This window comes from Diadema setosum, chromosome 16 (assembly GCF_964275005.1).
Source record: "Diadema setosum chromosome 16, eeDiaSeto1, whole genome shotgun sequence".
Lineage (NCBI taxonomy): Eukaryota > Metazoa > Echinodermata > Echinoidea > Diadematoida > Diadematidae > Diadema > Diadema setosum.
In genome coordinates, this window is record NC_092700.1 from 27,993,915 (window position 1) to 28,009,946 (window position 16,032).

The window sequence follows — 16,032 nt, forward strand, 5'->3', positions numbered from 1 at the left end:
GAGTCGAATGTGTACAAATTTCACACACGAACCTATGGACTCGATATTAATGTAGCATTCAGTGGGTTAAAGAAAGAATAGATCCAATGAGATGTCATATTAGGACTCCCTCATTTAGCATGACATGCTCATACAGTAGCAGCCATGCTTATGAAATAAAAGACATGTTTCATTCACGTTTCGAAGAATAAACAAAACAAAACCGCCTCAAAAACAACAACCAGTCATTGTTGTATAGACTGAAGAGTATGATAACCACCTCCCAGGGGAAAAAAAAAATCAGAATAATCCAGCAACTGCTTGTATCCTTGCTACCTAATCTCTATTATCGTTACCAATTGAGACTTTTGTGGAGCATTGGAAATAACTTATATTTGCCCTACACATGCAGTAAAGAAAGATGTAACTAGATTAAGATACATTCATCCCATTCTGTTCTGTTTTTTTTTCTTGGTAGCGAGTTGCCCGAGTTTATGAGCATGGACCAGCGCTGGTTCAAGCTGGATGAGTTCGTCGCCTCCCGCACGGACGAGGAGCGCAAGTTCTACGACGAGGTGGTCCACTCGCAGATCTTCAAGCCGTTCCGGGAGGACCGGCTGGACCAAAAGAAGGACTACTACACCCAGATGGAGAAGAGGATTCGCCCGCCGAGTCTGAACGTGTCTTCGGTGGTAGACCAGAGCAGGTGAGTGTGAAAGGCATTATTTACCTATTTTCAGGTGAAACAAAAACTCAGCTTTTGTGCTTCAAAATAGTTCTAAAATATGAGTTAGTGATAGAAACAACGAATGTAAAAATGTTAATCAGTATAATCAATGTTAAGGACTGGCTAATATTCAAAATGTGAACAATAGTTTAAATAGAATTGTTTCTAGAATAAACAATCTACAGTTATGGTTTAATGAGAAAAATATCGATATCTCCTTATATTTTAGGCTTTAATGCGAAATCTTTAAATGGTGGGATGTTTTGTGATACAACTACTGACAAACACACATGCATCAAACGTGATAATTTGAACATTTTTGAAATCACTACTCCCAATGGTAAACTGTGCCTTTAGAGGACGTAGAGTGATATGGTGGAGTGCCATTGTGACACAACTCCCTGCAGACACGCGAACAGTTTTTGCAATATCACAATTTTATCATATCAGGGGCCACTTTCATATGGATTGATGGTAAGATTGATCTTACAATAGATGCGATTACAAAAAGTTACTCTCTATCTGTTATCAAGCCTGTGCCTTACACTGTAAATCAAGTGGAAGTATCTATATGAAACAGAATGTTATGATCAGTGATCTTACGCTAGATTCACTGAGTTACGCTCAGTAAATGGAGTGTGAGATCAATTGTAGCTCACTATGAAACAGGCCCATGGGCTTGTGAAAAATACAGTAAGATACAAAGTTAGATGCCGGGGAGAAACAACAGCTTGCTATATCAGGGTTCTCTACAAAATTGTATATCAGCAGTGCACTGTGTACCTTTATGCCACCATTTTGTGCATTTGAATGTCAAAGACCCAGTAGCATGGGGAAACATGGTGGCTCAGTTGAATCAATCTTCATTCGCTGCCTACTTGGGTACATTTGAAGACCCCAGCCTGTCAGCGAATATGTGCATAGAAGCATGGTTCCATGACATTTTCTGTGACAGTCGCTCCCACAGAATGTCTGCCTGCTATTGAAGCCAATCATAATTTCTACCCACAATCATAACCCTTACCCTAATGCTAATCCTCACATCAAACTAGACTTCAAACCCTATCACAACCCTACCTATCACAACCCTAGACCTTACCCTAACCCTAAGTCCTTGGAGAACATATGACCAGAGCAATTGTTGCAGGAGCAAATGTCATGTCACCTGAAGCATATACTTGTAGCGGTTTTAAAACACTAGTTGACATTCTTTGGCTGTGTGTGTACTTGTATAAAGATCAGTGATAAAGCTGTACACAATTCGCTGTAGGGATTCTGAAATATATCCGTGCCAGGCCTCCACTCTTTACCTTCGTGGCAGCATTTTGTTCATTTGAATGTTAAAGGACAAGTTCACCTTCATAAACATAAGGCTTGAGAGAATGCAGCAATATTTGTGGAACACATCAGTGAAAGTTTGAGGAAAATTGGATAATCCGTTTAAAAGTTATGAATTTTTAAAATTTTTGTGTTGGAACCGCTGGATGAGGAGACTACTAAGGCTCGTGATGTCATATGAGTACAACAGTATAAAGAAAATGTAAAAAAAAATTCAAAATATTTTCACTTTTTTCGCATAATAAAAGAGCACTTGACTTGCCTCTTTCTAAAGGCAGTGGGAATAATTATTACCCATAACATATGTCAGTAACGAGTCAAGGGAATGTGTACTTTTTTCAAAAGATGAATTTTTGTGAAATTCTCTTTATATTTTCCTTATATTTTTGTTCGCATGTGACATCATACACTGCAGTAGTCTTCTCATCCAGCGGTGACTGCACAAAAAATTCAAAAATTCATAACTTTTGAACGGATTGTCCGATTTTCCTCAAACTTTCAATGATGTGTTCTACTAATATTGCTACATTCTCTCAATCCTAATAATGGAGGTGAACTTGTCCTTGAATAGTGCCTGTCAGTGAATATGTACATTGAAGTGTACACTCGTCAAGAAATGTATCAAAATCAAAATGTGTAGAACTGTTTGAGGATTGGTAACGGTTGATTCCAGTAGAGATTCTTGAGCAGTTTGTGTGCACTTACACAGAGATCAGTGATGAAATCTGTACACAATTCTTTGCGGGGATTCCCAAATACATCTGTGCCAGGCCAGCCTTCTCACTCCGTGAGTCCCCCACGCTATAGGGTCTCTAATCTTTTAACCCGTTGAGGACGAGTCCTGAGTATACTCTGACAGGTGTCTATGGGAAATGCTTGTTGTAGCAAAATTAGTCCATTCTCAATGGGTTAATGTTAGAACTCGAAATTCTATAACTTTATTATTTGAAGTCTAATTTTAAAGGGACTGTACAGTACTGGTTGAGGTAAGGATTCATGTTTTGAACATTCCTAAGTGAGATAATGAGAAACTTGTTATGAAATATGAAAGAGCATGTAATCTTAAGAAGGATTCAACATTTATTTGATGAAAATTGGTTTTCAAATGGCTGAGATATCCAGAAAAGTGATAATAATAAAAGGCGACAGGCCACGCCTTTTATTAGGGTCTCTTTGTTTCACCTTGTTTTTGGATATCTCAGCCATTTCAAAACCGATTTTCATCAAATAAACTTTTGATACCCCTTAGAATTGCATGTTCTTTGATATCTCATAGAGTGGTTTCTGAATATCTCGCAAAACATTAAAAGCTAAATCCTCACCTCGACCAGAACTGTACACACCCTTTAATGGGAGTTATTCTTTCTGTCCGCCCATTTAATTTTTTTGTGGAGGTCGGCCTGTACATTTTGTGAATAACAAACTACAAATGCTTGTTTCTGTGTTGCAGACTCCGTAAGCCCAGTGCTGGACAGGTATGTCCCGATCCCAGGCGTCGACGTGTGTCTGCAGCCCGTAGCCTCAGCGAGGCGGGTCAGAGTTCTGCCGACTATGCCCAGTTCATGCTGCCCCCATTCCACATGCCCTACACATCGGGTAAGGTGTCGTCTTGTTTGAGCCAGAGAGACATATCAGTCACTATCCATTTAGTACCTCTTTTCCATGTTCATTACCGTGTATTCTCTTTTGATAGAAATTTCTTTGTCTTTGTAAAAAGGCCACAAATTACTCTAAATCAAATCTTGGTTGGATTTTACTCAAGTTTAGTGCCAATCAAAATTTTTCTGTTTTGACAATTTGTATATGCTCAAAATGACAGATAAAATAGGCTAGTGTGAGTGATCAGTGCATCATAACTCAGAATACAGGAGTGATATGACAGTTTATAATTAATGGACTGTATTATGAAACCGTATTGTATTTGTTGAAGGTGGAGAGGGATCCCTGACAGGCGTAGATGCATGGAATTAGAAAATTGTTGATGTACCTTTCAGAGTGTATATGGCTGCAGATGGCAGTAGCTCTTTCAGAGATTTCAACTCTCCCTCTTTTGGTGAGAGATTTCCCCACTTTGAGGCCATTTTCACAAAATCTCCCTCTCTCTTGCTTGAGTTTGAGCTCTTCCACTCAAGCTGTATTTCTTATAAGATGTATTTTCTCCCGCACGACTGGTAAGTCTCGAGGGCCTTGAGCGGGCCCTGGACCCAGCCGTGGACCCCGCCTAGCTGCAAGGGACGTTTAGAGTCTCCAGTCTACCCAGTGGTTCAGGTGGGAGAATCGACAGTTTGAGAGATGCTTCTGGTTGGAGTCTCCAGCTCTTTGTTTAACCCATTGAGGACGGACTGATTTTGCTACAACACGCATTTCCCATAGACACCTGCCCGAGTATTCTCGGGACTCGTCTTCAGTGGGTTAATTCATTAGTCTGTTTAACCACCTGCAGGCAGTGATAAGGTCAGAGAAGAGCTGTCGGTTGAATTTCCCGACGCCGAGCAAGGTCGGTCGGAATCTTGAAGATTTCTGTGCACAAAAACTCATCTTCTCTTTGCCTTTCTTCCCTCATGTTACCTGTCGAGATAAGCAGACATATATTTGTCTCTGACATCGCCTGGATTTAAAAAAAAAAGGAAATAAAAATTCTGAATTCATTTGCTCCAACATTCTGCACTACACGATGAGTGATAAGCATCATGTGTGATAATAGATGGAACTCTTTCATCATTTCTCAAATAACTCATACTATCAATTACGATATATTAGTTTTTCCATATATTTATATGATACCCACGTCATATCTGTCTGCTCTGCTTTTCCAAAAAGGATGTACCATTTCTCCAAATATTTATCTATATTTCTGTTATGTCATGATGGACCATGCCCAAAATCTTAAATGCAAGGATTTGTCAATACCCAAAAAGTTTTATAGTTTTTTTTTTTTGATGAACCATTTTTTTGTTTTTTTTGGAAAATGGTCATCGTAACACCTCAAGAATTGCCTCCAAATCACTCACTTCAAAACAAAAAATCTCTTCTCTTTGCTGCTGAAACTGCCTACAAGGGCGCTGCCCATATTATTACTGAATATTCATGACCATCCATATGGCACCTGTGATTGGACTGCACACTTCATCTTATGGTAGTGTCTTGACCTACTGTAGGCCTAACTGGGGACATCATATTCTCTGGCCACAATGAGACAGTCTACTTCTGCGATAGCATTAAAAAAAAAAAAAAAAAGACACATAGCTGATTGTACCAATGAAGTACAGTTGAACCTCTATTATCCGGCCTCCCTTTATCCGGATCTCTCTATTATCCGGACGCAATCTCGCCGTGATTTTGCCCAACTCCTTGAGAACTCCTACACAAACACACATGAATTACATATTACTTCCAACATGATTAACATACATTACATCAAATTTCCTTCCAAATTGCTTACCCTCAGCACATTTTAACATCCCCAAACATCCCCAAATGTAACAATGAAAAGGTTGCAGTATACACATTACTACATGTGGTACTACAATGGGCTACATCAGTACATGTGTATGTATATGTACATGTATAAAGCATTGAGTCTCCCGTATCCGGCCAAATCCCTTATCCGGATGAGCCCCGGTCCCGACTTCTCCGGATATGAGAGGTTTAACTGTACTAAGAAGAGATGACTTTCTATTGATTTAGTTCATTGAAAAATCATATGCATATTTCTTCCATGCAGTTACTTATTGCAGACAATTTCTAAATCACAGCTGTAAATTCTGGCACCTGGCTAATTTCAACCTTCCTTCTGTGAGCAAAGCTGTTCAAATGCATCGATTGTTGAAATTTATGATTCAGCATTTACACCAATAGCCAGCCACATGTTGATAATTTGTCAAAAATGCATTCATTGTTAAGTTTTAGGAAATGGGGTTAAGAATGAAGTCAGTCAGGAGCTCTGAAATGAGTCATGTATATATATATTTTTTTTTCCTCTTTTTCATTATTATTTTTTTTTACTAATGCACGGGAGGATAAAAAACATAGTTCAGCAAAGAAGCACTTATAATTGCACTGCGTGCTATCTCCTGGCAGATTACGAATTGCTCTGTGTAAGCGCGCAGCATGAACCCAAACAATTGCTTTTGAATTGGTTTATAGGGTCGTGGGCACGGGCGATCAAAGAGCAGCTCCATTGTAATGGAACACAACGTTTTACCAGCTGATGTCATAGTTCGTAAACCTATTCTATAAAACAAATAATGCACAGGTTTAAGATCTATGCTGTTAACTGAGATGCAGCAAACTCTCGGGTCTTCTTAAGCCCGCCGCATACTATACGACTCACGACCTTACAACTGGCAGACTTTGAATCCGAAATAAAATCACAATAGCCTCAGAATAAACACGCTTGTTTATTTCAGATCCAAAGTCTGTCAGTCATATAGTTGTGAGTTGTATAGTGTGTGACGGGCTTTAATGTTACGCAACATTGTGTGCCTCGTGCATGTAACACTCATTGTATGAGAAAACCTTTGAATACCTTGTGTCTCTGCTAATGCACTCTCACCTGTGCATTATTTGTATTGGATAGATCAGTATCATTCCATATTTTTTATCCTCTCCTGTGAAATTTGAGCAAACGCATTGATTTGATAGGATGTTGTACAATAGTACAGTTTAGTGTTATACGTCTAATGATATTCTTGCCCACTACCACAGGTGTTAAGGATAAGACCTTCACCCCTTTTTACCTTGAGTTCCCAGATGGTAGAAGAGGTGTGTCAATCTTGTCAACTTTCTGAAAAAAAACCTTTCATTCAAGCAACAGTTGCAACATGTTCATCAGTCCATGCAGAAATAGTTATCATCACAAATGTGGCAAACATTATGCAAGACAATCCACTATCATATTTTCAGCTTTTATATGTAGATCATGATACAAATCAGGGTTGTTGTTTTTTTTTTCAATGCAAGCTTTCATCAATAGAGCATTCATTAGAATCTGGGAAGTGTGCTACCATGGAATCATCACCAGTGGACATAATATCTGCAGAAATTGTCTATTTTTGTGAACATAGGGAACTGCTTTCTTGCAAAGAGAGCATAATTACCGAGGTGTTTTGTTTTCACTGTTACACTTAGTACTAATGGGATCGTGTGCTTGATCTGTGCTCATAATGATACAGATCAATTGCATGATCTTATCAAAGAGAGTAACAATAAAAACAAAAAACCTCTGTAACATCTATTTTGTTTTTAAAACTTATTGTGAAAGTCAGAAAAGTGTGGCGGTTTAAAAACCGCAAAAATCATCAGTCACAGCTCTTACATCATTGGCAGCAAAAGAACAAACAAACAAGAAGTCATCGCATCAGTTTATCATGCTTGAAAAGTGCCAATACATTCCTTCTTGGAGATTTCAAATGATTCACAATCGCATACTTTTGTGCCTTTCCTAACACATGATAGTATTTCATGAGTGTGTGTGTGTGTGTGTGTGTGCAAGTGCATTTGAATTAACTGTTAGATGTCATATTGCCTTCTTTCATCCTCTTCATAAGCCCAGTTGTACCAGCAGTAGCTAGTTCACTGTTCAGAGTGCAAAGTTCATGCTAACTCATGGGTACCAGCGTCCCATGTTCATGCTTAAGCCGTGAGCAATGATCAGATGTGTCAGTGTTTGTTTACTGTGTGGTTTAAATTTCTGGTGTGAATCGGGGCCCATTGTGCAGTGTGTGTGCCTCATTCACATTTCACAGGATTGGCCCTATCAGGCATCTTGAAGTGGTACAGTAAATTTACTTTGCCACAGAAGGGATTGATATGATAAGATGCGTTGAAGGCAAAACTATTTTCAAGTTCAAGTTGTTTATGTTGTTTTCTTAAACATGAGCAATTTATTTATCTTATTTTATTCTGTCTTATATTTTTCAGAATTGTATTCTCAAATCATTCAAACACTTACATAGCTCTTAAATGTCACTGCATTAGATTTCATAGTTGTATTTGCTCTATCAATGATTTTATCATTTTTTTTTTTTTGGGGGGGGGGGGGGTAGGTTGGGTGGGGGAGGGGAATAGGGGATAGGACCATGCCTTTTTGAGCAATTGAGTTGAAATGATTTTGGCTCTCTCACAACTGGTGTCTGCAAAATGAACAAACAGATAGATAGATAGATAGATAGATAGATAGATAGATAGATAGATAGATAAATAGATAAATAGATAAACAAGAATATTTTGTAATAATTCTCCATGGAAATAGCCTTAGTTTGCAAGCCATTTCATATGTATTTGTAAGCTTGCAGAGAAAGATTTTTTTTCAAGGAAAATGAGAAAAAAAAGGAATCTGATTCCACCTTGAGCTCTTTCTCATTTGTTGAATATCCTGCCATCCTGCAACCCTTTGGCTTGTGGCCACCTCAAAATAATAATTTGCCGAATGACTTTCTTCAGTGAATAGGGGTTGAATTTGCCTGAAGACTTCTGGTTTCTAAAGGATTAAAAAAAAAGTCGATAAACTGTGAGGCACAATTGCACATAGTCATTGTTAAACATTTGAATATGCCATTCTTTACCAATTTGTACAGTCAACAGGTGAAATTTGAATGGTCAACGTTTTGGAAAAGTGCCTATGACATTTTGATTTCTCTGGATATGATCACATGCTAACCATATTGCATTTTTTTCTAGTGCTCAAAAGCGTAATTTCAGCAAATTATCACAGCTCCATCTCTCTCTTTCAAAAAAAAGCAACAAACAAAAAATCACAAATCATCTTCCTCTTTTTTCATGGGTTTATAATCTGGTTGAATATGTCTGTCATATTTGTTGTCATTTTGCTAAAAGTGCTAACATTATCATGATTAATGTTAGTAACTTAGTGAAACAAAAATCACAATTGTTATAACAGTGTAGATAACATACATTCACATGGAAATGGTACAGTTGATGTATAACACAAATAATATGGATGGGAAAGCGTCCATGATGAAGTTCAAGGCCAATGATCTTTATCTTGTTAAGACTATTTGAAATAAATATGTAACATCTAAAACAAATGAAGAAAAAGGAAGAATAAGGAAGAGTAGCTGGAGAAATATGAGTAGAATAAGATGAACAAGGAGGAGAAGAAGAAGAAGAAGACAAAAAGAAGAGGAAGAAAGGGGAAGAAGGAGGAAAGATTTTAGACAGGAAACCGATTATTAAAATTGTTTAGAAAGTCTGAAGACTTCCCAAAAGTAGAATGTGATACCAGTCCCACCATCTGTTCAGCCACAATCAACCATTCCTCGTGTCATCCTCTCAATGTTCCCTTTCGCTCTCTATCCTCCCGTAGCTCATCACTTCTTCACCAAATGCATCGAGCAGCTGGACAACTCCATTGAGGTAAGTAGACGTACCCACCACTTCATGATGTACTGTAGGGCAAGACATTTTTGTGGCATGAAATTGTTGCAAATTGAAGCCAGCGGCCTTTTTTCGCAGCTTGAAATTTTCACGAATTGTCACTGGCATTCAATGCATATAGCGTGACAAGAACTTTGGCATGCATTTTCATTTCATGAAAATCTCGGCTCTCGAAAAATTTGCAAATTAAACTGCACATAAGACGAAGAAGATAACGGTGATTCTTAAATTGATGCTATCGATAGTAGCAGTGGTGATTGTGATGATGATGATGAAAATGATGACTGTCATGAGGAGGAAGAAAATGATGATGAAGATGACAGTGATAATAAATATGATGACTGATGTTTATCATTACTGGTGTAAAGGCTTTTGCTCTCTCATTTCCCACAGAGCTGCAAGCACCCCCCTCTGAAGGCTTCCTACCTCTATCTGAGAGGAATGTTCCACGTGGCATGCAGCAGTCCCCTCAAAGCCCTGGATGACTTCCACAGCCTCCACACCACAGACCTCTCCATCCTTCCCTCAGAGTGAGTAGACACCTGTCCTTGCTATACAATGATAGCAGGATGGATAAATTAATGGAATTCTAGCTTTAAAAATGTATATGTATCCATGCCACACAATGTTAACAGAATGGATTATACAAAACAATACAATGATTACGTTTGTATTGCATTCATACAAACTATTTAGTTTCAGGACAGTGCTGTACATTGCATCGTCTATTCCGCAACTGCCATATAAACATACACTATTTGATTTCTCTTATGTAGTTCAACAGCTTTGAGAAAAACAACAAATAATGAGATGGATGTTGGAGTTCTGTAATTTTGATAACAATGGCAGCAGGATGGATGGTGAAATTCTGTTGCTTCAAAGATATCTTTACCATATAGCAATAACAGAATGTATTATTGAGTTCTGCTGCTTTAAAAAATAAAAATCCACTCACAATGATTATGAGATTTAATAATTGAGTTATGTAACTTTGAGGTATCTGAGTAAAAAAAAAAATGGAACTGATTGGAAAAATTGATGAAATGGAAAGAACGAACAAATGGAATTCCATTTTCCTTGCTCAGTTTTCATCTATATTATGTACATTTTTGGCCAGTTTCCCTTTGTTTGCATTTTGAGAGATATGCTCAGAAAATCTGGACTAAACAAATAACGTATCTGACTTTGGATCTATCATTGCCTGAGGACACTGAAGTTCAGTGCTGTAAACAAAAAGTGCAGTCACATCACAGACACATGCTTTCCACCTTGTCTAGTATGATACTATTAAAGCGCATGCAAACAACATTTAATGATGTATGTGAAGTTACTAGAAATTTGATAAGCAATTTCATCGTGTAATTGCACCTCTTATTGTTAAATATTTGCTGTATTCCTTGTGACCTATAAGTGAGTATTCTGTAATTTATAGATAATATTCACCATTCATCTGCTTTTGTGATCAGTAGTCCAGAACCTGGACTCTGTGCTTGCCTTCGTACTTTTATGTTTATAAATGTCAAGAGCTGCCCAGGATCTCTTACCTTCCTATCTCCTTTCAATGTTGCCCTCCCGCTAAGGACCATCACTCAATTGATGGACAACATGAGTCTGGAGGAGAAGGAGCTGCTACAGAAGAAGGACTTCTTCAAGAGAGGCGAGATGCTAAGGAAGATCAGCCAGAGGCGACTGACTCCGCAGTTCACCAGCATGCCCAGCGTTCAGCCGGAGGACCTCGCCGGTATCGGGGAGCTGGGTGAGTGGAGGGATTGTACTGCCACTGCTCTTGGTCATGCTGAGAGAGGTGATGATGATGGTGATGGTGATGATGATGATGGTAATGATCATGATGGTGATGATGATAGTGGTGATGATGTTGATGATAGTGGTGATGATGATGGTGGTGATGGTGATGAAGGTAATTGTGATGATTGTGATGATGATAGTGATGATGATGGTGGTTATATCATGGTGATCAAGACAATGGTAGTAAGAAAGAAATCTAGGAGATTGAGGATCTGAAGGTCAACAAACTTCTATCGTGTATAAAAGCTAGTGGTGGCATGATGCTTGGAAACATGATTGTCAGCCATAGTGGCTGTCGTACTGCAGTTCTTGTTAATGTTGTCATCGTTATCATTTATTTTTCCTCACAGCCATCTAATCGGGGGGGGGGGGGGGGGGGGGGAGGGCATTTCATGAAGCTTTTTGTCAGATACTTTTTTCTGACAAAATGTCATAAGCTACTGAAATCCCTACATCTGGATGGCCGAGAGCAAATTGTCCAATAAATTTGTTGAACAAAACGTTTCATGAAATGCTCTCAGGACTTCATGCTTGATGATAGTCAGTACAATGTAGTCTTCAATAAGTGAGGTTACACAATTATTTCACACACACTTTTACCATTTTGCTGTCATTGTTTTCTCACCTCCTGTTTGCTTTACTCCCATCATGCAGCTCAGAGGGAATTCATTCACTGGATGCAGTACTTGGAGATCGCCATAGATCTGGACGTAATCGATCGCCTTTTCAGTGCCCTCTCAGCTGGTTCAAGTTGTGAGTTTTCTCTAAGTTTGCCATGACATTATCTTCATCTTTTCAAACAAAATACTCTGTCTTCTGTTGGTACCCTTTCAGAGTACAGTTTCTTTCATGTAAATCCAAATCTATATTGGTAATTTCTTTTGATTTCTTTGTCAATGCATTGATATTCCAATATTATGTTATTTTTACCTGTAGCTCCTGTAGAAGAAATTTCGTAATTTCCCATTTTAATGATGTCATATTTGTTATTGACACCATTTTGTGTCACGAAGATATCCCAGTTGTTGTCTCACTTCTCACTTCTTGAATCATTGTCCTTAAATCTGTGGCCCTTCGTAAATAAAATGCCAAGATATGATCCAGTCCCATTCACTCAAATTAATGTGGAGGTCAATATAGAACATGATCATTGTGACCTTCAGAACTCAAACAGGCCAGATGTTTTCACCATGATTTACACTTCCGTAGATATGATCTCAGTTGTTTGGTAAGAGATGCATACTTGCCAACTAGTAAGATTTTATCAGATTCAGTAAGATTTTTTTACATTAAAAATGGCAAAATCAGATTTTCTGTCAGAGAAATCAGATTTTAAAAAAATATTTAGATATACCTTTCATGTGTATTTTCTGAAGATTTGACCGAAAGTAAGATTTTTAACTTCAGTTTGCATGTAAAATTAGATTTTTGCAATCCACGAGTAAGATATTTCATCTTGAAATGTTGGCAGGTATGGAGATGGCAGTTAAGGCACTGGCAATGGAGTAACTTGACCTTTGACCTTTCCCCTGCCTTTCCCTTCTCAGACCTGGATGCAGAGACTTTCCTCTACTTCTATGAGTCCTGGAAGGAGAGCACAGAGGAGACAAAATCCATCCCACTCAACATCTACAAGGAATACCTGGATAGCACAGAGAGTGTGCTGAAGGTGTCTGCCCTGATCCGTACTGATGATGGCATGGGCAGGCTTGTTCTCACAGAGAAGAGGTGAGGAGGGATAAAAAATGCTCTTTTTCTTTCTTTCTTTTTGTGTTAAGGTTGCATCGTTTTCTCATATTTTCTTCTTTTATGATAGGAGTGAAGGCTTTGGGACTTTATTTGTGTAACTACATGGTTTTTGCCAGTCCAACATATATATAAAATATCTTTTGTCATTTGCAGCAATTACAATCTCCAGCAAAAGTTTATTGTTATTTGATGTTCACACATTAGAATGAAATGATTCTTCCCAAAAAAAAAAAAAACTTTCTGCAATGCAATTGATCTCAAAGAGCATAATTTGAACATCTCAAAGAGCGTAATTTGAAGGTGAACTGTCTGAATACTTCAGGAGCACAACTGGCGTGAAATCCCCAAATTTACGTTGATCTTGACGTGTTTTCATCCCAGGCTGTTCTACATGGCAGAGGGTAGCAACATGTACAGGGAGGTCGTACGCTGTCGGGACATCGAGAAGTTAGAAAAGTTTGAGTACTTCAACATCCTCCTCAGCTGCCAGGCGCTGCGCATCTACAGCACAAGTAAGGATCATACATGTACATGTAGTTCATGTAGTTTGTACAACTGGTAGTGATACCTCTGGGGGCCCTTAGAATGGGATCCAAAATGATGATCAGTGTGGCCAATGTCGTCTGAAAATCACCAGCTTGATGTGTTTCTCCCTGAAATATTCTTTCTGTAATTACGACCTCTCGTTCAGTAACATCCACTTCTATGTATCTTCATTCAATTATTTATGACATTTTTTTTTTCTTTTGAATTGCAGAAACCAACACAAACCCCTATGTTGCCAATTTGAAGGTGGAGCGCAACTGCTGGTTCACACTGATCACGGAGCTCTGGGCGGGGAGGGTGATCTCGGAGGCCCAAAAGGACCCGCAGGTCGTTCAGCAGGCGGCCCGGAACGTGAAGCTGATCGATGCCGTCATACGCAGTGCGGAGAACGAGGATGCCACGCACGCCAAGCACCTGGACAGCGCGGTTTGGGTAGGAGACAAATCATTGTTGATAATCTACAAGTAGCTGTGCTGTACAAGTTGTGTGGTACATAGTGACATTGGTGGGGGGGGGGGGGAATCCAATCAAACAGTGTTGATGAACACCATGGTCCAAAATGTTATGATAAAATCATGTATGTTCAGAAACTTTGATGTATTAGAAATGAGAATACTATTTTCCTGGAGTATCCAGTTTGCACATGAAGCTTTATTTTCTAATGATTTTCTTCTGTGAAATTGTGAAAAATCTAGGTAAATTAGTAGTACTGCACACTTTCACCTTTTGTCGTGTCAAATTTACTGGGTCTGCAAGCCATTGTGTATGGCAGAAGGGCATACAGGTACAGATGTATCCTGCCATATTGAAATGCTCGCCATTCTGGTAAATGTGACTTACATTGTAGCAATTAACAAGGTGTGAGTAAAACTGCTTTATTCAATAGGAGGCTTTCGAGAAGTGTTAAACACCCATAAAAGTCCAGAAAATATGATCTTATACAATGTATGTGTCCTTCATTCCCAAATCCAACTCCCAAGGGCATATTGGTTTTCATGGCATCTGCGAGAAGACTTCTCGATTGATTGCTTTGTGTTCTTTGCGACCAGAGTGCAACAGAGATGCACCCTCGTGCAAAAACATGGTTGCTCTTTTATCATTCCGTTCACGTTCCGCCCACCACAGCACCTGTGCCACTTCACCAGGCTGCGGGAGGAGGGGATGGCCATGGTCCCACCCGAGACCCGCTCCGCCCTGGTCCACAAGTTCAACCCGTCGAGCAATGAGGCCCAGAAAACAACGGTGGAGGCCATGGTCTACACACCGGGCAGTAAGGCATCCCATATTTTTATGCCTCCGCCACGAAGTGGTGCCGGAGGCATTATGTTTTCGGGTTGTACGTCCGTCCGTACGTCCGCATTCGTTTACACGATAACTTGAGAAATATTGACTGGAATTTTACCAAACTTGGTCCAAGTATAAAGTATGATGGGGCAATTATTTGATTAGATTTTGGATGAAATCTGCCAAAGGTCAAAGGTCAAGGTCAAGTCATGAAATTGTATCCGTTTACGCGATAACTCAAGACTGGATCGAGTAAATTTCACCAAACTTTGTCCGAGGATGATGTATGATGGGACAATTACATGATTAGTTTTTTAGTGAAATCGGACAGAGGTCAAAGGTCAAAGATCAAGGTCAAATCCTAAAATTTATCTGTTTATGTGATATTTCAAAACTGGATGAAGCAGCTTTCACCAAACTTGGTCAAGTATGATGTATGATGGGGCAATTAGTTGAGGAGATTTTAGTGACATTGGCAAGAGGTCAAAGGTCAAAAGGTCAAGGTCAAATGCTAAAAATGTTGCTATTTCCCCCATATCTATGCAATGCCCGAAGGTATTTTGTTGAAACTTAGTGTAGACATGTACTACTGCATAAAGATTCTCCAGAGAGAGGTCAAAGGTTAGGTGAAAATGTTACAATTTCACTTTTCTCGCAAATGGTTCAATGTATCTTCATGGAACTTGGTACATATGCATGTACTGACTGGCAGGGATTATCTAGGGAATTTAGGGGTCATGGGCCAATAGTCAGGGGGTCAAAGGTCAAGGTCAACTCTTCAAAATTTTACTGTTTCCCTCATATACTACCGTAGTATATGAAATGCTTGCATTATTAGTTTTAAAACTTAATGTATACATGTATTACCTAATAGAGATTCTCTGGGAAATTTCCAGCCAGAAGGTCAAAGGTTAAGGGTCAAAGGTCAGGTTTAAATGAAAAAAAAAAATCTGTTTTGTACTGTAATTACACTCTTTCTTCATCCCTTGAAAATTACTCAATGCATAAACATCAAACAGGGTCGGTCAGAAGTCAAGTAAAAATCCTCAATTCCCCAAATATGTGTACCTGCACTCGTAGACAATTATAGCAAACCCAGTTTGAGGAAAGTGAACATTCAAGACATTTCTGACAAACCTGTCATATCAATATTTTGCCAGTTATGTGAAACTGTCATCACCCATTGTGAAGACATTGTACTATAC

At 38.9% G+C, this 16,032-nt stretch overlaps 1 protein-coding gene across 1 annotated transcript in view; it reads left to right on the forward strand.

Moving 5' to 3' along the window:
- Positions 1–16,032, forward strand: part of LOC140239476 (DENN domain-containing protein 3-like) — a 77,391-nt gene that overhangs the window by 45,675 nt on the left and 15,684 nt on the right. Inside the window, exons 10-19 of the mRNA XM_072319311.1 lie at positions 458–685; positions 3,495–3,640; positions 9,372–9,421; positions 9,836–9,972; positions 11,023–11,198; positions 11,903–12,001; positions 12,796–12,976; positions 13,379–13,509; positions 13,755–13,975; positions 14,669–14,813. Of these exons, the coding sequence (XP_072175412.1) occupies positions 458–685; positions 3,495–3,640; positions 9,372–9,421; positions 9,836–9,972; positions 11,023–11,198; positions 11,903–12,001; positions 12,796–12,976; positions 13,379–13,509; positions 13,755–13,975; positions 14,669–14,813 (1,514 nt within the window). The remainder of the gene's footprint in view (positions 1–457; positions 686–3,494; positions 3,641–9,371; positions 9,422–9,835; positions 9,973–11,022; positions 11,199–11,902; positions 12,002–12,795; positions 12,977–13,378; positions 13,510–13,754; positions 13,976–14,668; positions 14,814–16,032) is intronic.